At 37.5% G+C, this 22,768-nt stretch overlaps 2 protein-coding genes across 5 annotated transcripts; both read right to left on the bottom strand.

The window, feature by feature from the left end:
- Positions 1-699: 699 nt before the first annotated feature.
- On the bottom strand, positions 700-21,276 carry LOC127649624 (uncharacterized). 4 transcript variants are annotated; one of them, XM_052134826.1, is made up of 14 exons: positions 21,233-21,276; positions 19,759-20,015; positions 13,375-13,510; positions 10,101-10,253; positions 8,806-9,076; positions 8,335-8,491; positions 7,859-8,119; positions 7,213-7,338; positions 4,980-5,171; positions 4,780-4,885; positions 2,484-2,788; positions 1,612-1,823; positions 1,246-1,405; positions 702-1,067 (listed from the first exon to the last, which is right to left on the bottom strand). In XM_052134826.1, exons 4-14 carry the CDS (start codon positions 10,178-10,180, stop codon positions 928-930), a joined length of 2,010 nt encoding a protein of 669 aa, XP_051990786.1. In that variant the 5' UTR covers positions 10,181-10,253; positions 13,375-13,510; positions 19,759-20,015; positions 21,233-21,276; the 3' UTR covers positions 702-927. The 4 variants fall into 4 exon arrangements, with proteins under 4 accessions (XP_051990787.1, XP_051990789.1, XP_051990786.1 ...); XM_052134827.1 differs by lacking the exon at positions 21,233-21,276 and having other exon boundaries at positions 700-1,067; positions 4,980-5,168; XM_052134829.1 differs by lacking the exon at positions 21,233-21,276 and having other exon boundaries at positions 701-1,067; positions 8,920-9,076; positions 19,759-20,014.
- Positions 15,354-22,764, bottom strand: LOC127648980 (gastrula zinc finger protein XlCGF8.2DB-like). Its single transcript, XM_052133844.1, has 4 exons — positions 22,704-22,764; positions 22,449-22,577; positions 16,049-16,279; positions 15,354-15,985 (listed from the first exon to the last, which is right to left on the bottom strand). Exons 1-4 carry the CDS (start codon positions 22,762-22,764, stop codon positions 15,354-15,356), a joined length of 1,053 nt encoding a protein of 350 aa, XP_051989804.1.
- Positions 22,765-22,768: the final 4 nt, after the last annotated feature.

The following is a 22,768-nucleotide window of genomic DNA, read 5'->3' as shown; positions in this document are numbered from 1 at the left end:
ATCAGTCTGCTTACATTGCATCAAATGCTAATAATATACATTATAAGTGACCGCTTTGAATACCGAATAACAATGTTTCCATTAAATTATTTATGGACAGAGGTACACAAAGTCCTTTTTCCCACCTTTCACCCCTAAAGAAAGGCATAGTACAAATATGTTTCTACTCAAACCACACATATGCTAAAAATATTCACACATATTCATCTAGAGCTACACACAGAAACCTGTCCACTTCACTGCATACCAAATGCTTGGGAAACTATGTTCAAAAGCAATACATTCTAATTTGTATATTTGGCCCACATACCACATTCATGTAACTCAACATACTGTATATATAATTACGGCCCAACCATTATCCAAAATCCATTTGCCAGAGGTAAAAATTACCAACTCCAGAAAGTGGCCAACACTCACCCATAACTTAAACAATAGCAACTCTCATACGTATCTCGAGTTTAAAAGTTTGCATCCCTCCTCACTTTGAAATAGCAAGACAAAATTAACAAGAAACTGATATTTATATATAATAGAAACAAAGCAAAAGCACTGAATGTAGAAAGTGTTTATTACATTTAATTGAAACAATCTGGCTGTCAGCCAGTCAACAGCCAAACCAAAAATAGATTAAAACATATGCAAATATGTCAAATATTTAAGTATATATATATATATATATATATATATATATATATATATATATATATATATATGGGAACAACTGAATGTGCTGCAGAAACCACATAACCAAGCAATAAAAAGTACTAACTGTTTAAGAAACAAACTAACAGGTTGGTAAACTATTTTTCTTAGTTTTTGTTGGTAAACAAGAATTATTTTAGGCTTTCTTGTATGAGCCTCAGTGTTGTGTGACTGTATTCTGTCTGCTTATATAGTGTAAAAAGATATGAATAAAAATCAGTACTATGGATTAACATGTTGTAAAGGTTCTCTTCTCTTTCTACCGCCCTCTCGATCACTAGCCAGATGAAACCACCGTCTAATAACTTTTTCCACATCTAACTCTGTTGCCTGAGTACACTGTGGATTTCTTCTTACAGCCTCTAGGAGAGGAGAACACAAAGAGATTAAAAACACAGATACATGTATAAATAATCAGCAGATGAAATACAACTCTGAAAAACAAGGGCCTTTAGTACATGACAGCAACAATCCAAGAACAAAATGGTGGTCTATCAACAGATGACTAAACCATTTTCCATAAAGATGAAAAGCACTTACCAATCACAACATTCTTAAGCTCCAGGCTTTGAAAAGATGTTTTTCCATTCACACCTCTCCAGTTGACCATTTTTGCGAGGTCATTTTTCATGGTTTGCTTCATGACTCTCCAGACAGTGTCCTTCACATCAACTCCACCCAAAAACCCTAGGGTAAGTACCTAAATAAAATAAGGCCAACAACATATGTGCGTGTTTTGCCATTTTAAGTATGTTTTATTTTTTATTCATTTGAATCCTTTTTTATATTGTTACTTGATTTTAAAATTGACCTATCTATATTTTTATTTCTCTTTTTCATGTATACCATTCTGAGATGTAGTCATTCGAGTGACAAAAGTAGCAAATATGCATAACTGACAGCTACCATTTTACTTCTTGTGTCCGGACAGGATCTGATGTCATCTTCTAGAGCCATTAATGAAGCAAGGTCCTCAACCGGAAGGCGCCTTTGATCCAGATCATTGGCAGTTATGATCTCCCGCGTGTTATTCCTCTGAAGATCTTTAACCATCTTAATTAGGTCCCTTTGTTGCTCCTTCATAATTTCCTGATTTTTTAATAGGTCTTGTAAAATTGCTGAAACAATAAATACACTAAGTTAACACCGTTATGGCAAACAAGTCTTAACTTCTACACAACATATGATTAGGGCTGTCAACAGGGCTGAAAAACTAAAAATTTCAACTTGCTTGAACAAGCAAATGAAGTGATTTCGCGTTTTAGCATCATTCGCGCCGCCTGCTGCGAATTCGCGTCTTTGCATTGACTTTGTATGTAAATCGCGCCACGCGATACCACAGTGCTTTTCATTAAATACAGTTGTATGTATCCAATGCTTATACAGCGAGATGCTAATAAGAGAGCAAGACACAATGGCCATAGACTTCCATCCAAGGGGCCGTTAACTCCAAACATGTACGCTAGAAGGATATCTTCGAATGTTATGCTGCATCTCGCTGTATTTTCAGCGTTTCGTGCAGGAACACTGCATTTTATTAGATGCTGTGTCAGCTTAAAAGAAAATTCTACCTTTTAAACACATCTCGAGACACCCGCATTCTTTTTCATTAGTTGCACTGCATCTGTTTTACCCCAAGAATGCGATCGGTCTGAATGGCCTGCAAGTCAACGTCTTGCTTTTCAGCATTTGAATGAAAATTTTGATCAAATATTCAATTTTTTATTTGACAGCCTTACATATGTTAGCAAACAGATGTACAGTCTACTAAATCTTACATCCCAGCATTGGATGACAGCACAAGATGTTTCCATGTCTCTGGTGCATGGAAGATTCTGGATCGTCCTGGTCACACACTGGCTGTTGCCATGACACTTGGTTCAGCTGGTCCTGGGATGGCCCGGCACAATTGTGCTCTTGCCACAATTGTTTGGCAGTCGGTTGTTGTGGCTGCTCTGATAAATGTACATTTTGCCTTAGTGATGACACCGAGATTTTGCTCCACCATTCAGGACTAAGGGATGCTGTTGAAGTTGCTTGACTCTGTGTTGCATCTGCAGATGTAAGCAGGTCTGCGTTTCGTCTTTGGAAAATAATATAGTAACAAAAGTTACATTGTGCTCATAATTAGGACTTTATTAAAATACAATGATTCTCATGGAGGTAAACATTTCATTTATCTCTCATACAATAATGGTATATGATACTGAATGATTACTTTGGCTGTTATATCATATTTGTATTGACTTCTTACACAATGGATGTTTCTGCAAATGCATACATTCCAACTATAAACATGCCAATTAAGTCATTTGAATGCAAAGTGCTCCGGTTTCACTTTAGTTTAACGATCGGGTAATGGCAAATGTTCCTGGTCAAAGCGGGTTTTTTCACACATTGTTAATGACACAGAGGTGACGCACGCACCATGTGTACTGTATTTCTGTGGAGTGAAAGCCCTAAAGGGACAATTAATCATCATAATTGCAATTATTTGTTTGACAATTAATCGACAGCCCTAGTCAGAGAGTTTTTCGAACAAACAAAGAGAGAACAGTCTAACCCTAATTCAACCCTATCCTCCTTGGGCATGCTCTTCTATGAGACCAGTTTACCTGGAAGCCTTAGGATGCGCTACTTTTGGTGAATTTGGTTTAAAATATCTGATATACTATACTCCTTATTGAACTTCCTCTAAAAATCACACCTGCATTAAGTTAATCTAGTAACTGGGAACATACAACAGCCATTGAAATGTGAAAATACTGCACATTTACTGGGTTTTTATGTTAAACTTGCACTTCAACACAGCATAGTGGGTGGAATTTTCAGATGGTCCCTTGCATATGCTAGGCAACGAAAGCAGGAACATCCATCCATCCATCCATCCATCCATCGTCAACCGCTTATCCTGTGTACAGGGTCGCGGAAGCAGGAACATATTCAGTCATAATTCTGCAGCCACATCAAGTGTTGACTGTTCTACGTACAATGTTATATGGCCCTTGTAGTACAGTTATACTCTTTAAACCAAGTGTGCAAATGTTATTTTTGTAAGACTGTTGCCTTCAGAGAGCACGGGGATAAAAAAATGAATATCCAATGAATATCAAGCCTAAAACGAAATTTTCCCCACTTCATATAGGTCATTTTTAGCCCTTTACATCAACATAATAAAGTTGTGGGACAAATTCTTTGCCGAGGAAACAAAATAATTTTCTTGTGGCAGGATAAGAATGTTGTTCCCTCAACATAATATCTAGTGGCCACAACATGTTATCACATTCTCACAAGTAATTATAACGTGGCAATGATAAAACTAAGTGAACCAAACCTGTCCCTTCCCTGGTGTGAGCCAGGCATTGTTAAATGTGCACTTTCCTGGGATGCATAGGTGAAAAAGCTACATTTTACATGCTAATGTAGCTTACGTGAAAATTTGCAAAGAGAGCGGGTAAATGACAATTAGCCTGAAAATGTAAAACTTAAAATGGTCACCCAAAAGCTTAGCTATTTCAGAGATGCTCTGACTCAGTCGTCTTGCCATAACAATTTGGCCCTTGTCAAAGTCGCTCAGGTCTTTACTCCTGCACATTTCTCCTGCATTCAACATGTTGACTACGAGACTTCACTTCACCTGTGATGAGGTCGAAATGTTTTGGCTCATTGGTGTATATTCCAAGAAAGTTGTTCCATGTGGACGGCTGTTGCTCAGGTGGTAGAGCAGGTCGGCTGCTAATCACAGGGTTGGCGGTTCGATTCCCGGCCCACATGACTCCACATGGGCCAAGTGTCCTTGGCCAAGACACTGAACCCCAAGTTGCTCCCAATGGCAGACTAGCACCTTGCATGATAACTCTGTCACCATTGGTGTATGAATGTGAGTGTGAATGTGCCTAGCTAAGTATGTTCTGAATGCATTCATACTACACACCTACATACCTAAAGAATGTACATTATTAATAGGCGAGAAGTACGTTCTTCATCAAATAGAGTACATACACTGACAGTACACAATTTTGGATGCAAGCCAGACATGATGTGAACATGACATTAACTCATCCGCAATCGTACTTGATTTTCCATTTTGGTGGCTTCAAGGAGTCATTCTCCGCTTCGGACAGGACATCGGACTGCCGCTCTAGCAGAGGAATTTTCTTCTGTGCTTCATAATAATTATCTGTCAATGTCAAAATCCAAAAGTCAAACACTTACATGCTTTAACATGTTTGTATGTACTTACTCGCTAAAGAATTGTTTATATTTATACACACTTGCAGTATACATCACTATGATTGTGTATGGAGTCCAAGTCTCTTGAGGTTGCTCAAAACTTTTGATTGCCCTCTGAATTCTGTTATACTTGTATGGAGGCCAGAAACACACATCGTCCTTCAGCCAAATTGCAGGCACAACTTCCACTTCCTCTGAATCCAGAAAGCGTACTATGTGGTACATGGTTTCTGCTAAAAATGCAAATAGATGCATGAACCTAAGGGAAGGTCAATAGGTGATTCATGTAAACTTTACACTGAACACGCTTGCCACACCCTTCACAGCCAAAAAGATAATTCATGGATTTGTTTGAAGCTCTAGCATCACATAAAACTGAAAGTTCCCAAATATTTAATTCCTAATGAATAATACATAAATAAATAAAAGGTGAATTTAAAAACAAATGTACAAAAATGTAACTGTGCATCAACTCAACAGCTGCACTGGTCCACCCTGCAACCAGAGACGACCCCAAGGTGGTAAAAAAAGATATGAGGAAGCATCAAATTTTTTCTATGATTATTGTAAGATCTATGCATTGAATTCACTGATCAGTGATCGTGTCGTATTTGTGCTGTCCCAAATGACACTATGCACTCGTCCATGTAATGTATGAATTTTCAAAGTGTAGTATTCCCGAATGTTACACTTAACGTTTTTTTTACTACACGGAAGCATTTGCCATTTAACAGCTGACGGAAGCGGCAATGCATCTAATGCATTGCCGCTAACTTTAGTACATTAGCCAACCTCAGTTCAACACTTGTATCTCAAACAATTCACACAGCATTGGGTGATGGAAAAGCATTCAACTTAGATTTGAAGTTTGCTACATTCTCCATTATTTACAACGGACCCTTTTCACACTTCCAGGTTTTAGAAGTAAAAAATTGCAGGATAAACCTTGATATTGGTGAATAGGAGACCACAGCAAATGTAATTTTTGCTTACCATTTGCTCCGACATCAAAAGAAAAAAACTACTATTACGTTTCCACAACTTTCTGAATGCAGAAATGGATTGGATCATGGATTATGACAAGATGGCATATTTACAGCCTCTCTCAGAAACTGTATTAGAAACCTCATTGCATCTGTGGCAACAAATTTTTTTAACTAATTCCAGGGTAATATATTCCAAAGTATAATGTTGTAAATTTACACAAAGTAATGAAAACATTGCAAACATGTTTGCTAGGTGTACGCTGCTATATAAAGCAGAAACATGTCAGAGTCTGTGCAAAGGTTCCACTGTTTTGTCAGACCAGCAAAGCAGCCAGGAAACTCCGCCTCTTCTCCTATGTACGGCTAGCTGCGAGCGCTGACTGCACAAAATGTCCTACAATCCACAATTGATGATTGAAGACGTGCATCCTCTGTATACTCATAGTACACTTCATTTTGTTGCATTTTCAGTGTAAACACACTACTCGCACTAGTTACACTACAAAATGCCGTAGAATAGTGCCAAAGTGTGCAGTTTGGGACACACATTTTGACTAGTTTCATTTTCCAGGAGCATCTGCCGTTTTTATGTTGTGATGGTTAAAATGAGACAAAATACACATCTGTTTGCAAATGATAAACTCTACTTCACTCTATAAACTCTATTTGCTGTGTTCTACTCGAGACCTTTCTGATGTGTACAATGTTTTGACAGTGTGGTGTAAGTACAGTAAATAATCATATTTAATATGTTATGAAAACTGAACACTTCTAATTTGTCGGTAATTAAAAATCATTATATGTACCTAAATACTACATGTTAACTGATGTTGACAAATGGAAACTTATTGTAAAGTGTTACCAAAATACCTGCTCGGAAGTGTGCTACAGAGTAGGTTCCATGCAGAAGTACAAACCAATGAGTCTTTTATAAGGAAATGATCTATATTCATTGCATAACAATTGCAAATGACAATCCAGAGGTTCTCCAATAATCTTACAGCTCCTTAAAAGAAATACTGGTGGCCAACGAACGTTACCTTTTATCACAATTATACAACTATAAAATGGATTAAATGCGAGTTAAATGTTTTTACATTTTACAAAATAATATTTTTTTGCCTATTTATTAAAAGAAAGTATTTGAAATATTGACTCTGCCGTGATCATCTAAAACCATAGAAAATATTTAATAGAACCATTTCTAATACATTTATCCTACGTAAAGTATTTAGACATTTGCACATTGCCAAAAGTCGTCAATAAAACATCAAGAATGGATACCAACCTCTTTGTTCATCTGTATCTTCAATTTTAATTTGTGAGAAATTGTTTTCGGTCTCTGAGCAACAAGAAGATTGTCTCTCCTCCACGTCATCCAGTTCTTGACTTTCCGTTTTCACTTCCGTTAGGTCTGAAAAGAAGACATGCTAGTTTATTTACAAAGTAGTGGTTATTATATTTAGTTTACAACAATCAAGGCCAAACAAGTCAAGAAATAAGCAAGTCATACTATTTATATAGTTTGCAATCCAAGACCATTGAACACTTACAAAAATGATCATGGTTTTACTACAATATCCGTAGTTCAACTATGGTATTTCTAGTAAAAGCTCGATAACCACAAAATTGAATTGATATATTCCAATTATTATGAAGGTTCAATGCACAAATAAAATGAAGCAGCCTTTTTATTATCATTATTCTGACCAACCTCCCAAACTTCCAAATGGTACACTTCCTGGCTGTTATGATTGCATTCTGGAATGCAACGATCTACATTCAAACTTAAAATGTACATCTTTTTTAATCAAGGGATCAAATCATCTTAAGAAGACCTAAATCACTTTATCAGAAATAGCACTCACGTTGACTGAATGTAGTTAATTTAATAATTAAAATATCAATGTTACAAGGAAGGGGAAAAAATGTACCATTTAGAATTTTTCCCTGCTTCCTCTGTGTTTCCACGTAGAATACAGTGGGAGTGTTCACAGAAGAGGTGGGTGTGAGTACAGCAGAGGTGGGACTGATACAGGTGGATGTACTATGAGTAGAAGTTGGCAGTAAAAGGGGTGTTGAAGGGGTGAGAGCAGATGTGCCAGCATCGGGAGGGTTAGAGTTAAGGCTGGGTGGAAGAGTTGCTGGAAAATCAGGTGGAAGAGGCTGGGTAGAGTTCTGCTTACAGGAACTTTCTGCTCAGAAAAAGAAATGCGTAATTGTTTATTATAGTTCGTTTTTATAGTATATAGTTGTTCTTTGATCAGAACAGCAAAATCTCAACAGTGCAAGATTAAGGATACTAACATTTTCTAGAATCTTGGGTAATGTAGGAAATGTTCATATAACCGACTAATCCCAGGGTCAACAAGTGACCCTCGCTATTCACTTGGTAGGTACAAATAAATACCTCTGACAATAGTGTCATACAGTCGCCGCATGACTTGCAGTGAGGGATGGCTTCGCATAAAACGGTCTTTCAACAAAACTCCTGACGAGCGCTGGCGGCCTTTCTGTTTGGTTATAAACAGCACTGGGGAGACACCCAGGACTTCCAACTTATGAAGCTGAAAAGAGAGAACAAAATGCTTTGAACAATAAGGGCAATCAAACTAATGTAAAAGACAGTCAAGATTGATTTATTTTAATCGACTAACTAACAATAAGCTTTATAAAAAGAATGGTAAATGTTCTGTTAATATCAGGGCAGTATTGATCCTTTTTGGTCCATAGGACATCAAAGTCTGACAGAAAAGTAGAGCCAGAGAGAGAGAGGATCGGGACATGATACGGGCACCCATGAGCACAACGGCCCTTTATTTATTGGTGATGAGTACGAGGCTACACTTCAGACAACAACATTGTTACTTTGATAACTTACAAGCAAGTCCACAGAATTCATTATTTTGCAAAAATTGCCACCCTTTTTTAATTTGGCAGCCCACTGATTGTTGTATTTAATTTTTTGGGCCTTCAGGTTCTTCTTTTGTGTAACCTTCATCCCGCAGTGATGGCATTCTTTGGAGGCATTGCCAATCACTTTGTTGCAACCACTGCACTGGCGTGTTGTGGCTCCAGGTGCCATTCGTGCGTGTGAGGGGGACGGACTGGTAGAGAGTGTGGACGGAGATGGGGTTTGTGATCTGAAGTAACTGCAAGACAGAAAGATAATTTAATTAAACTACGTGGCAATTTTGGGGTTTAACAGAAAACTTTTGGGGAATTAGGCAGAGAAAATGTATGAAAAGCTGGAAACATAAGACCCAACTTGTTACTGGTCTGAAATTAGTGTTGCATTAACAAATGTGAAATACATCCATGCAATATGTAAGCAAGAGTTTCAACTTTCAATAATTAAATTAGTCTTCACTTACGAACATTAACCATGGATTCAATATACTAAAAGCGATGTAACTATGACTTTTTGATTTATTTTTGGTAGGAACCAAAAGGAACCAACTAGCAACAAAGGTTTTTGTTTTTTCCGGTTTTCCTGTGCTATTACTATGGTTGCACTACAAATGCCATGGTTAAAATATGATTACTGTAGTAAAACCATGGTAAATATTGTGGTTCCTGTGCTTTCACTACAAATACCATATTTGAACTATGGTTACTGTGGTAAAACCATGGTAAATATTGTGGTTCCTGTGCTTTCACTACAAATACCATATTTGAACTATGGTTACTGTGGTAAAACCATGGTAAATATTGTGGTTCCTGTGCTTTCACTACAAATACCATATTTGAACTATGGTTACTGTGGTAAACCCATGGTACATTTACGTAAGGGTTGTGTAATTCTTGCAAAGCTAGCTAATAGGAATTTCTTGAACCGTTATTACGGGGCTGTTATTATCAGTAACTGATATAAATATGATGGATTTTCTCTCCTTATCTTTGTAGCCATATGTATTCAATGTTTAAATCACTGTTATACAACAGCGGCCTATGCAGATACAGATACTATGCACTGTTGAAACGTAAATGTGCCAGCTGATTTATAAATGACACAGAATTGATTTTATATCGAACGTTAGGACGGTGTGGGACCGGCTACACACCTAGAAGCAACATAGGTATTGTACTGCCAAATCTTGCGACGGAGCGATTGATTGATATAAATGCGTAATCTCAGTGTAACGAGCACTAAAATATCTAGAATTAGCTCGCTACCTGTTAGCATACCCAATTTCAATGGCATCTGGTCGGCTAGCGCAGGTTCCCTCTGAAGTATGCGATCCAGAGGATGCCATCTTCTTCTTCTTGTTCTTCTTTAATATTTGATGGCGGTTGGCAAACCAGCTTAATGCGCATTTCCGCCACCTACTGGGATGAAGAGTGGATCATCGATCTTAATAATCTACTATATGTTTGAATGGTTCTACAGTTTTCAATTTAAGAGTTTAAACTCGTGATATGTCTGATACGAGTTCAATAGAAGACAGCCTCAGTTACTACAGCATGCCTATAACAATAACACCGTAAACTAAAAACATAAAACAAGGATTCAATAATGATGGGGATAAAATATACTTCATTAATGCTACACTATGTAACTTTTGGCCATTTAGCGGTTAAAAATAAAACTGCATGTGTCTTGCGGAAGAACATTGTTTTGGTAATGACTAAAGTTGTGCTTCGGCTCTGCTCCTCTGTGTGGATGAATGTGGTTCGAGGCACCAGTGTAGCCTACATGGATACAGGACATCTTATCAGAGCAAATGGACAAATAATTAATGAAAGAAAAGGAAAGACAGATATCTGAAAACATGTCATCAGAGCAAGTAAGTGCCATATCTTATGCTGTTGTTTTAACTTATTGGAAACATTTATGTTTTGAAACGTTTGTTGACATTAGACATAATGATTGCTAGTCTGATAAGGTCAAGTTTTTATAACTGCAGTATATTCTGGACAAATAGACCATGGTAGAAACTAATTTATAGATTGTCATAGTAACCAACCAGTGGTCAACATCCTTTCAAGACTCACATGTCCTTGGCAAATCTAGGACTAAAGGATTTATTTATATAAATTATTGCAGTTATAAAGAAAAAGTGAAAAGTTCTGCACCGATTACAGTATAATTATTGTATTTCACTACAAACACATACACAGACGTGCGTGTGTCTCTGATTACACAACTATAAATAAACCATATCAATAACATATCTTAGCTGTTGAGTAAGACAAAAGCAATCTCTGGGTCGCTTTTAAATCCTTTCAGATCTCGGAGTTGTTGTCACCTCTGAAAAGCCAAGCCGGTGTTGATTCAGGTTTTATTACGGACTCTGTCGCTTTCACTTTTTGCTTGTAGACTCTGTTCTGTTCGGGGTTTCTTTGTTTTTACAACTGGTGATTCTCCAGAGGTTTGCCAATTTGAACGATCCATGGTCAATTTTTCTCGCTCGTTGTGAAATCCATCCCAACAGATCTCAAATATAAATAATTATTAGAGGTTTAAAAAAGTGTATTTTGGTAAAGATATGGTTTGGAAGATGGATTTTTGTTGCACTAATTAATAAAATAGTGTAGATTTAAACAAACATAATAGCATAAATGTGCAATTACAAGGTGTTTCTTGTACAAATATTCCTATTTGTTGAGCATCCTTGCATTCCCCCAAAGCTATTCAAATTTGCATACTCCTATTCCCAACAATCCTCCAATAGGATGGGATTCTAAATGGCTTATAGATGTCCAATATGCCAATTTAATTTTGAGTCTACGAATTTTCAAAGGCATAAAACTACAGCCTCATTTTTAAAAATAGAGGAGACGGACTCATTTTGTGAGACTCTAATGTATAAGTTCATATACAACATAAATACTGCTCAGATTGCATAATTTGTTGGAGAACGAAATCTCACGTAAACAATGGAGAATATATAAATACTTCTCAGATTTATCACTTTTTGGATCGGATTAATCTGGCAATGGCTTTTTATCATGTACAAATGTAAGAAGTCCCGTTTTGATTTTGCATGTTTTCATTTGTACTCCTGACACAAATAACTATATTACTGTTGCTGGAGCATTTCTATTGTGAAAAAGAGACCTGATATTGAAGTTGAACCTTTAGACTTTTGAAAAGATGCATAGTTTGCAACATTAATAACATCTATGGACGGTAAATTGTATGTATTGTAAATGTAAGCAGAGTGACGTCAGGCCCATGGGAGGGTACAATGCGTATCAACATTAATTAGGTGGTAATGTCAAATCATTTTTGACTGTTTTGATAAATAGCCTTGATGACCAATTAAAGCACTCCAGTAAATATTTTGACCTCATTTGATAACTTGATCTGTCATCTAACACTGTCAGTGCTGGGATTTTGTCAATCAGTGGATGAATACATGGACCAGCATAACCAAAGCCAGAATGACTGATTGGTTTCATGGTAAAGTTTTCACCTGTAGCAGGTGTTCCGGGTTCTAATTCACCCCGCTATAGCTTTGAAATAGGGTTGTGAATCGATTAAGTGATTAATCACGATTATTATTTTTTATTTTTTATTATTGCAACATAACATTACAGGAATTATATTTCTCTCTCATGCCAATAGATAGAAGGGAAAAATAAATAAATAAATAAATAAATAAGAGGAGGGTAATTAGAGAAAAAGTAATAGTAATAATAAAATATGATGATGATATGGTAACAACAATAACAGAAATAAAAGTATACGTAGAAAATGAGATACAAAGACTGATATATTTGTATATTGATGTAGATAAAAAGTTAGAAGTGTAGATGAATTAATATGGAGAAAAACAGGACAACAATGGGAAGGAAAAAATGAAAATGCCCAGCAGTGAAATAGGGGAATAAAAGGTCATATAATATAATTTAAAATAATATAATACATGATGTATAATATAAATATAATAGTGCTTTAACATTTCTAAACTATATATATTTTTGATAAATTAATTTCCAGACAATATTCCAGTTCAAATGCATACTTGTTTCATACAAAATACATGTGATCTTTTTTTTATACAATTTTTTTGTGCTTTTATGCAAACAGAGTTAAGTAGGTACATTTTACAGGCATAAATATTTGACAAAAGTTTATGTCTACATGCTGTAAAATCAGAGTAACATGCTGTGATGGAAAGATAATCAAAATCTGCCATTTTCCAGTTGACTTTTTTCAAGATCAAATGGGCAGATTATATCAAGCTTCACTGGCAAAAAACAAAAACCAAAAAACTTTAAGTGTACATTGCCAATAAATTATAAGACACTACACAAACGGATATAAACAACATAGAATGCTACATTTTATTTGTAGAAATTTAAAATCTCAAAACGATTTTCTCTGGCTGCTGTTGAGTCTCTATCGAGCGCATGATGTCTCTCACACACGTGGTTTAGCTCTTGACAGTGATTCAAATGACAGTGAGAGAGTTCTCGGGTGATGCAAAGAGATACGGCTTACCTGTATCTCTCTCACACCTGGATCACTGCTTGGGGGTGAAGTCTCCAGGACATGCGTCGCATGTAATGAATAAGCATGCACTGTTCACACAATCAGTTTCTGTGCTAGGATGTGCAGTCGAGTCGAGTGTGTACTCCTGAAAATGTATAAATGCCAATTTTAGACACAGGCAGTGGGAAAAAACCACTAGTGAAGTTTCAGGACGTTTTTTTTTTTTTTTTACGTGTAAACAGTCAACTTTAGGAGAAATTTACAATTCCCAAGCCATACTTTTTAATTTAATAAAGACTGTACACGCCAGTGGATTTATATAATGAGTGGAGACACATGTCCGCATTTTGTTTTGCGATTTAACTGGAAAGGAGCATGAGCTGTGGAGTAATTCTTTGCACATCTGGATGCACGAGAAAACATCCGTCACTCAACGCCACTGATAAGAGCCGCAACGAGGGTTCACTATAACATAAAAAAAAAGAAATCTCCAGTGCTGGATCGCCACCTATTAGAACAAACACAAATAAAATGAAAACTCCCGGTCAAGAAATGGACATGTTTCTTCGGCATTAGACACTTCAAAAAGACATTTCAAAAAGTGGTGGGAACAAAACTGGCAAAGGCTAAAAGTGGTAGGGTCATGTCCCACCCATAAATGACGGCTATTATCCTAATCTTGTTTTGTGGAGCGCATTTTGCCCGCTCCAAAAGCGAAACGAAACATCACTACCTGGACCAATTATCAGCATGGCTCAATGGCCAGTGTGGCGCAAGCGCAGAGCAGGTGCGTTTACTCCTGGACTGGTTTTGAGCACGCAGCGCAGAACATTAAACATGCTTGTGAACCAGTGAGAAGCAAAACCAGTTTGAATACACCCCAGAATGGCTTGTTGCACAACTCCAAATGACTGTAAATAACTCCACTGACAAAGACAGAAGAAAACACAATCAATAATCAATTAGAAGGCTTTTCCATCTATACATCATTACATTACAAAAATTGACCATTGATTTACTGTAGTAATACTTACAATATTAACTATGGTATTTTGGAAAAAAATCTTTCTAAATGTACGTAGACTACTGTTTTTCATTCATTTTTCATTTCATTTCATTACCAGTTACTAACAGTGGTAGTGAGATTTTAACTTGTTTTGTTTACCTTCAGAAATGTCAATAGATTGGAGACTGAACATTTACATCTGCATCCCAACCTCAAAATCAATGCTTTCTGTTAAATGTGCATTCAATCCCCAATATGCAGTATTATTGGTAATTGCATGGGTGCTACCGAATCAAGTGTTGGTGCCACATTTTCAGCCGGCCCTTTGAAGGCACACACAACACTGATGTGGCCCATACTGAAATTGAGTTTGACACCCCTGGATTGGACAATACAGAAACTGGCTTTAGAAGTAAATATTTATTGTTTTATTTTTTCCCATATCATTGAACAACCCAACAGTGGAGAGCCATACATCTTACAATTAAGTTTGTCAGTCAAGAGGACGCTTTATTGCATTCCATCTGTGCTATTTTAAATTGTCGGTCTATGTACATGCATCAGACGGACGTATCTTTTGGAGCTTCTCACTGGTTTTCAGCATCATAAATGCCATGCTTTTAGGATTCTGTGTCAAGTTAAATGTAGTTGAAACTTTTAAAATTGCGTCCCGAGATCCCTGCATTCTTTTGTGCTTCATCCAGCTGTGAAGAACGCATCCTGCGTGAACGGCTCTCATTTTGTGGCTTCGCTGCTTGTGAGGTTTGTTGAGTGTTAAACAATGAAGTCAAAGCCTTATTTTCTCTTTAAAAGAGATGTTGTTTGTCATATCTTTCATCCATCATGACCATGAAAGGGAAACAATCAGATGTTACACATCTGCCCCATTTCATCCCTGGGTTTATAGGAGTTTAACACAATTTAATTGTTGGCCAAGGAGATGAACTTAGTTCACTGTGACAACTTTGGACAGTATTGTCGTCTATGTCTTTGTAGTGTACTTGATGTGCTGAAACTCTTCCCACACGAAGAGCAGGGATATGGCTTCTCTCCAGTGTGCACTCTCGCATGTTTTCAGGTGTCCTGAATGACTGAAACTCTTTCCACAATAAGAACACTTGTGAGGTTTTCCTCCTAAATGAAGCTTTTGGTGCTCTTTCAAGCAGCTGGCTCTAGCGAAAGTATTCCCACATTCAGAGCACACAAGAGATTTGACACCTGTTTGTATTTTCTGGTGCTCTTTCAAATAGTCCAGCAGTGAAAATCTCATTCCACAAAAAGAACATAAGTAAGGTCTCTCATTTGCATGGATTTTCAAGTGTGCCTCCAAGTTTGAAGCCACACTAAAATGTTCACCACACTGATCACAGTTAAATGGCCTTCTCTTAGAGTGAGTGCTCAAATGATCTTTGAGACCATTTGCCCATTTGAAACACTTTCCACACTGAGGGCATCTGAAAGGCCTCTCACCAGAATGAATTCTAATGTGACTCTTGAGATCTCCTTTACGTATGAAACTCTGTCCACACTGAGGGCAGGTGAAAGGCCTCTCTCCAGAGTGAATCCTTACGTGATTCTTCAGGTGTCCGTTTTCTGTGAAACTCTTCCCACACTCTTGACATGTGTAAGGCTTCTCTCCAGTGTAAACTTTTTTGTGACTCTTAAGGTCTCCTTTACGTCTGAAAGTCTTTCCGCAGTGATCACATTTGTAAGGCCTCTCTCCAGTATGTATTCTTATGTGTTCCTTAAGGCGTCCTCTTTCTATGAAACTCTGTCCACACTGAGGGCAGGTGACCGTCTTCTTATTTTGAGAGCTACTACCAGAGTTTTCTCCAGTGATGAAATGATGTTGGTTCTCCTCCACTCCTCTAATCAGTTCTTGACTTTCCTCTTTCACTTCCATATGGTCTAAAATTAACATATTAATTTGTCAATTCAATGGCAATAAAGAAACAAGAAATGAAGAAAAGTTTATTTACAGAACGTAACACTTGTATGTATTTACGTGTGATCTTTGATGTGCTAAAAGTTCATTCTAATGTTAATGCAATCATCAATCCATTTTATGTTGTTTTCGTAATGGATTTTGCAAGTACAACCACTAAATCTGATAAACTACTTCAAATGTACTTACCTTGATGGTCCTTAACAGTCATTAATGAAGACTGCACATTTGTAGGTTGCATTGGATAAAAGCATCTACAGCTGTGGCCAAAAGTATTGGCAGTGACATACATTTTGTGTTTTGCAATGTTTGCTGCTTCAGTATTTGTAGATATTGTTTTCACATGTTTCTATGGTATACTGGAAAACAATGATAAGTATTTCATAAGTTTGAAAGAATTTTATTGGCAAAAACATTCAATATATGCAAAGAGTCAATATTTACAGTGTTGGCCCTTGTTCTTCATAACCTCTGCAATTCACTCTGGCATGCTTGATATCAGCTTCTGGGCCAAATCCTGACTGATGGCGATCAATTCTTGCCTTATTAGTGCTCGGAGTTGATCACAATTTGTGGGCTTCTGCTTGTCCACTCACCTTTTGAGGATTGACCTCAGGTTCTCTATGGGATTAAGATCCGGGGAGTTGCCAGGCCAAGGATCCAAAATTTTGATGTAATGATCTCTGAGCCACTTTATCATCACTCTTGCCTTGTGACATGGTGCTCCATCATGCTGGAAAATGCACGGATCATCACCAAATTGCTCCTGGATCTTTGGGAGAAGTTGCTCTTGCAGGATGTTTTGATACCATTCTTTATTCATGGCAGTGTTTTTGGGCAGAATTGTGAGAGAGCCCACTCCCTTGGATGAAAAGCAACCCCACACATGGATGGTCTCAGAATGCTTCACTTTTGGCACAACACAGGACTCATGGTAGCGTTCACCTTTTCTTCTCCGGTCTATCAATTTTCCAGATGTCCCAAACAGTTGGAAGAGAAACTGTTCATCAGAGAAAATAACTTTGTACCAGTCTTATGCTTTCCAATCCTTGTAGTTCCTGCAGAATTTCAGTCTGTCCTTGATGTTTTTCTTGGAGAGAATTGGCTTATTTGCTGCCCTTCTTGACACCAGGTCATTGTCCAAAAGTCTTCGCCTCACTGTGCATGCAGATGCACTCACACCAACCTGCTGCCAATATTGAGCAAGCTCTGCACTGGTGGTGACACGATTCCGTAGCCGACTCCTCAGGAGGAGACAGTCCTGGCGCTTGTTGGACAGTCTGGGATGTCCTTAAGCCTTCTTCACTCCAGTTGAACCTCTCTCCTTGGAGTTCTTGATGATCCGGTAAATGGTTCTATCAGGTGCAATATTCTTTGCAGCAATTTCCTTGCATGCGAGGCCATTTTGATGCAAAGCGATCATGGCTACACGCTTTAGAGGTAACCACTGCTAACAAAAACACAATGATTGAAAGCACTTCTTCCATCCTTTTATAGCAATCAGGTTGTTCTTATAATCAATCAGAATGATAGAGTTATTTCACCTGACTAATACTAGTTCACACTTTCACAGGTGCTGCTGATATGATTAGTGAAATTATGTTAGCTGGTCATTTTGTGCCAGGGCCAAAAAACTTTTTGGAATAAAGTTAATTTCTTTGGCCAATGAAGCTTTTTGCAATTATTTAAAATGGATCTGATCACTCTGCACAATAATTTAGAAACAATGTGAATCAACAACACAACAACTGAAGAAGCAAACTTTGCAAAACACAAAATTGATGTCACTGCCAATACTTTTGGCCACGGCTGTAGAGGTCAACTGATGTTGGATTTTGCAGATACTTGATAACCAAGGTGGTGGAAAAGGCAGATAACCAATTATTTGGTGGATTGTTTTGAAAAATCAATTTACGGAATGTTAAAAACAATGTGTGTGTCTTTTCCTAATGGGATGGGCACATAAATTATGAAAACAAGAGTTCAATATAGTTAAAATGCCAGCCCAGATCCATTTTATTGTGCAACCAAAATTTCAATAATAGCCAAAAAAAATATGATTTGACTTGATGGATAACACGGGACAAGTCTGAAATACAGTGTATCACTGTACTACAATGTGTTTACAACATAAACACTATAGAGTAAGTATTGAGCACGTTTACATGGACATTCTTACACCAATTATGCCAAATAAGTAAAAAACGTGTGCATCATGCAAACGGATTAAACAGCATTCTTTTATCAGTGTTGGGTTATAAAAGGCTTAAGAATAAACCGATCGACATGGGTAGATCTATGCCCCTTACACCAATTTTGCATTGTATGTATACACCCTAAACGGTGTTCTTATCAGTTTATCCAATGTGCACAAATGTTCAGAGATTAACACAATTATTTCTGCTGATTTTGGAAGTTATCAACGTAATGGTGTGCATGTTTTCCAATCATTGCTTTCATGCATCTTGGCATGCTCTCTACCAGTCTTTTACATTGCTGTTGGGTGATTTTATGCCACTGCTAGAGCAGAATTCAAAAAGCTCGGCTTTGTTTGATGGCTTGTGGCCATCCATCTTCCTCTTGATCACATTCCAGAGGTTTTCAATGAGGTTCAGGTCTTGAGATTGGGCTGGCCATGACAGGGTTTTGATCCGGTGGTCCTCCATCTACACCTTGATTGACCTGGATGTGTGGCATGGAGCATTGTCCTGCTGGAAAAAACAATCCTCAGAGTTGTGGAACACTGTCAGAGCAGAAGGAAGCAAGTTTTCTTCCAGGATAACCTTGTACGTGGCTTGATTCATGGGTCCTTCATAAAGACAAATCTGCCCGAACATCACCGATCCTCCATCAATTTTCACAGCTGGTGCGAGACACTGTGGCTTGAAGGCCTCTCCAGGTCTCCGTCTAACCAGTAGACGACCAGGTGGATCTGTGATGATCTGGGGGTGCTTTAGCAAGGCAGGAATTGGTCAAAGTGAAAGACTGGTAGAGAGCATACCAAGACGCATGATAGCAGTGATTGGAAATCAGGGTTATTCCACCAAATATTTATTTCTGAACTCTTCCCAAGTTAAAACATTAGTATTGTGTTGTTTAAAAATGAATATGAACTTGTTTTCTTTGCATTATTAAAGGTCTGAAAACACTGCATCTTTTTTGTTATTTTGACCAGTTGTCATTTTCTGCAAATAAATGCTCTAAATTACAATATTTTAATTTGGAATTTGGGAGAAATGTTGTCAATACTTTATAAAATAAAACAAAAATGTTCATTTTACTCAAACACATACCTATAAATAGTAAATCCAGAGAAACTGATCATTTTGCAGCGGACTCTTAATTTTCTCCAGAGCTGTATATATTAACTGGTTGACCTCTGAAAGAATCCGCTAAAGGAATACATTTAAATGTAAATGAAAAAACAAAAATGGGCACCAACCTATTTGTATCTCAGTATCTTCATTTTTCACTCTGCTTGGTTCTGGATCACTCATGTCCTCATTCTCCTCTTTAATAGCCTCCATTTTTATAATTGTTTCTCCTAAATATTCCATTTTATTTGAGGCTTATTCTTGTTTTAATACATTTCACGGCTTATCAGTGTCTTCTTTTGTTGTAGGATGGTAGGAATCATCTCAGCATTTATTGATGAATTGCTAAGGAAGTGGCTTCACTAAAAACTTGCATCACAAATCGCTGTGAACATAAACAGTTAGGATAGAGAGGTTAACATTATAATATATAGTAATCAGCAAAACTTGTAATCCTTCTATGGTGAAGGCTGGAAAATGTATTAGGTACATAACTGGATGCTCCTTGAAGCATATCCTTATTAATATTCATTAGCAAAGCCATAACAATAACATCATTTCTACTTTTCCAGCAGTGCCGCAGGAGACTCAGAACAGTGTAACAGATCGGCGTCATCATGCAGTTGGTAGATATAACAGAACATAAAATAGTTGGAAATTAAAGGTGCTGTAAGTGATTTTTTTCATGGAAAGGAATTCAAAATGTTTTACTCCCTGAAAGATATGAATGAAATCAGTCTCCTGAGATATCTCTCCAGTCTCTGTGATAGCACTAGACTCTGGAGTGCAGAGACAGCGGCCTCTGACTCTTTCTGCCTGTCAATAATTTTTCCCATTCTCGTAGTATTGTAGTTGCAGCGAATTATTAAGGATTAATTACATTTGTATGCAATGTTGTTCAGAAATGTTGTCAGTTGATGGCGCTATTTTGCTGCTCTTATTTATGACAACAATTTCTGCTCCATATCGGTCTCAATAAAGCTCATTTGTATCTATGGAGTGCAGGGTTTTTGGAAAGAGGCAGTGTGGCTAATCCAACGGCTCAGTTTGTGGAAATTCTGGAACGGCTAAAATCGCTTACAGTGCCTTTAACGTCAAAGTAATTTGAATTTGTATACACTCAGTTCATCTTAAATAATCTTTCAGCAGTCTTTACTGGCATGAAAAACATAGAGCAGAGAATATGTCCATCCAACACTGCACACCTGATTATACTTTTTAAGTAAATTCAAAGACCTTGACTAGTTATCCTATAGTCCAAATACTAGTATGTTTTCTCAGGGGATTTATGAATTGTAAATTAAATCTTTCATTCATGCTAGAGTTCTCCAATGCAATTTTGAAATCTGCAGTGACTCTAGTCCAAGTAGGCTAATCTAATACTGTAGTGGATTGTCACCGCCCCAAGTAATGAAACAATTATTTAATATTATTTTATTAATGCTTTCTTGATCGTGAACTTTGTTTTTTCTTAAAAGAGTCTGATGGAAGAGAGTGTCTAGGAAAATAAAGTGTTTCAGTAATCATCAGTTCATGTTCGTTTCATTCTACCTATCAGCAAGCTGCATAAAATACTGAAAAATGTCAAAATAGTTACCTTACCAATGTGCCAGCATTCCCCACTAGGGCCCATCCTCCGTTATTTCTTCTGGCTGTTTCTTCTTCTTGTTGGAGTTACCGCCAGTTGGAGCATTATCGCCACCTACAGAAACTACATCTTCTTTTCATCTCTTTTAATAGTGATTTGCACACTAAAGTAATGCCATCTACTCTTAAAATAGACCAGACACTAATTTCCTTAACTCCCCCCGGACATTTTTAATAGACTGAAGGACAGATACTCTGTAGAATCAGGGCAAGTGGCCACATTTCCTGCTCTGATTTCCACTACCCACTCTACTGCCCATATCACTGCCATCATCTCTACTGTAAACACTGACAAATGATCTATTGTAAGCTTAAACACTCCAACCTGTCTGCATAGAACCACAAATGCAAAGCCTGTGGGCCCAGATTCAGGATCTTTTGATCCATCAGCACATGCGTCTTAATTTTAAACGGAGATTCGCAAAGTTAAATAGCCCATTACCGCCGCCTACTGTTGGAATGGACCAGAGACACCAAATACATACATACATAATACATATATATATAGGCCCTATGTGTGTGTGTGTGTGTGTGTGTGCAGTGGAAAATGAGTAATTTCTTGTTTACATTCGGAATTCATGGCGCTAATGCGCTAAACCCACATAGCAAAATTAGTCTGGCCCAGTGCCGGGCCACACATGCCACTTACACTTGGCCCACATATCGCAATGAATTACGGTCCTTTAGTGGGCCACCTCTGGTAGCCACATGTGGGCACATATATTTGGCCAGAGCTGGCCCAATTCCGGCCCTATGTTGGACCAGACATGTTTTCGAACTGGTTCCATATTTCAGCCTAGACTAAGCCTGATCCAAGCCACATTCACTTGCCACATTTGGCCCAGAAGAAAAATGCCTCGACAACAGCGCATTATAAACAAATGTTTATTATTATTATTATTAACAACATTTAAAATGTTTATTACATTTTAATATCAAAATAAGCAATTTGCTTATTTTTAAGCAATAAGCTATTTGCTTACATAACATACTTAACTCTTTTTGAGAAAGAACAGGTTGCTCAGTCTTTTAACTAACAATATTCTGAAAGAATTAACCCAACACCATAACAAATGCCTGAATAGGCCTAAAGTTTGTGTCACACAACAACAATACAAAAAACAATTTCCCACACAGGTTTCAATGTATTAATAAGTAGAATTCCCCGCACTCTCTTTTCTCTTCATCCTCTCTTTCCGGCCACCATCCCTATCCGGAGCCAGGTGCAGCCATCTTTTGACAGTGGAATCTATTTCTTGGTCTGTGGCCCCAGATGTCAGACGGTTACGCCTCACAGCAGCTACAACATACAAACACAAAAGGTTTTGAAAATTAGAAATTCATATAATCAGCTAATGTGACTACTGGATTTTGGAGGAAAATTCCATTAAAACTGAACAAAAGGCCCTGTTGACAGACAACTTACCAATCACGACATCTCGTATTTGCAGGCGCTGGAAGCCAATTTTCCCATTTACTCCTCTCATGTTC

Source organism: Xyrauchen texanus, chromosome 9 (assembly GCF_025860055.1).
Source record: "Xyrauchen texanus isolate HMW12.3.18 chromosome 9, RBS_HiC_50CHRs, whole genome shotgun sequence".
NCBI lineage: Eukaryota > Metazoa > Chordata > Actinopteri > Cypriniformes > Catostomidae > Xyrauchen > Xyrauchen texanus.
The sequence above is the reverse complement of the archived record's forward strand: the minus strand, read 5'-3'. Positions and strand labels throughout refer to the sequence as shown.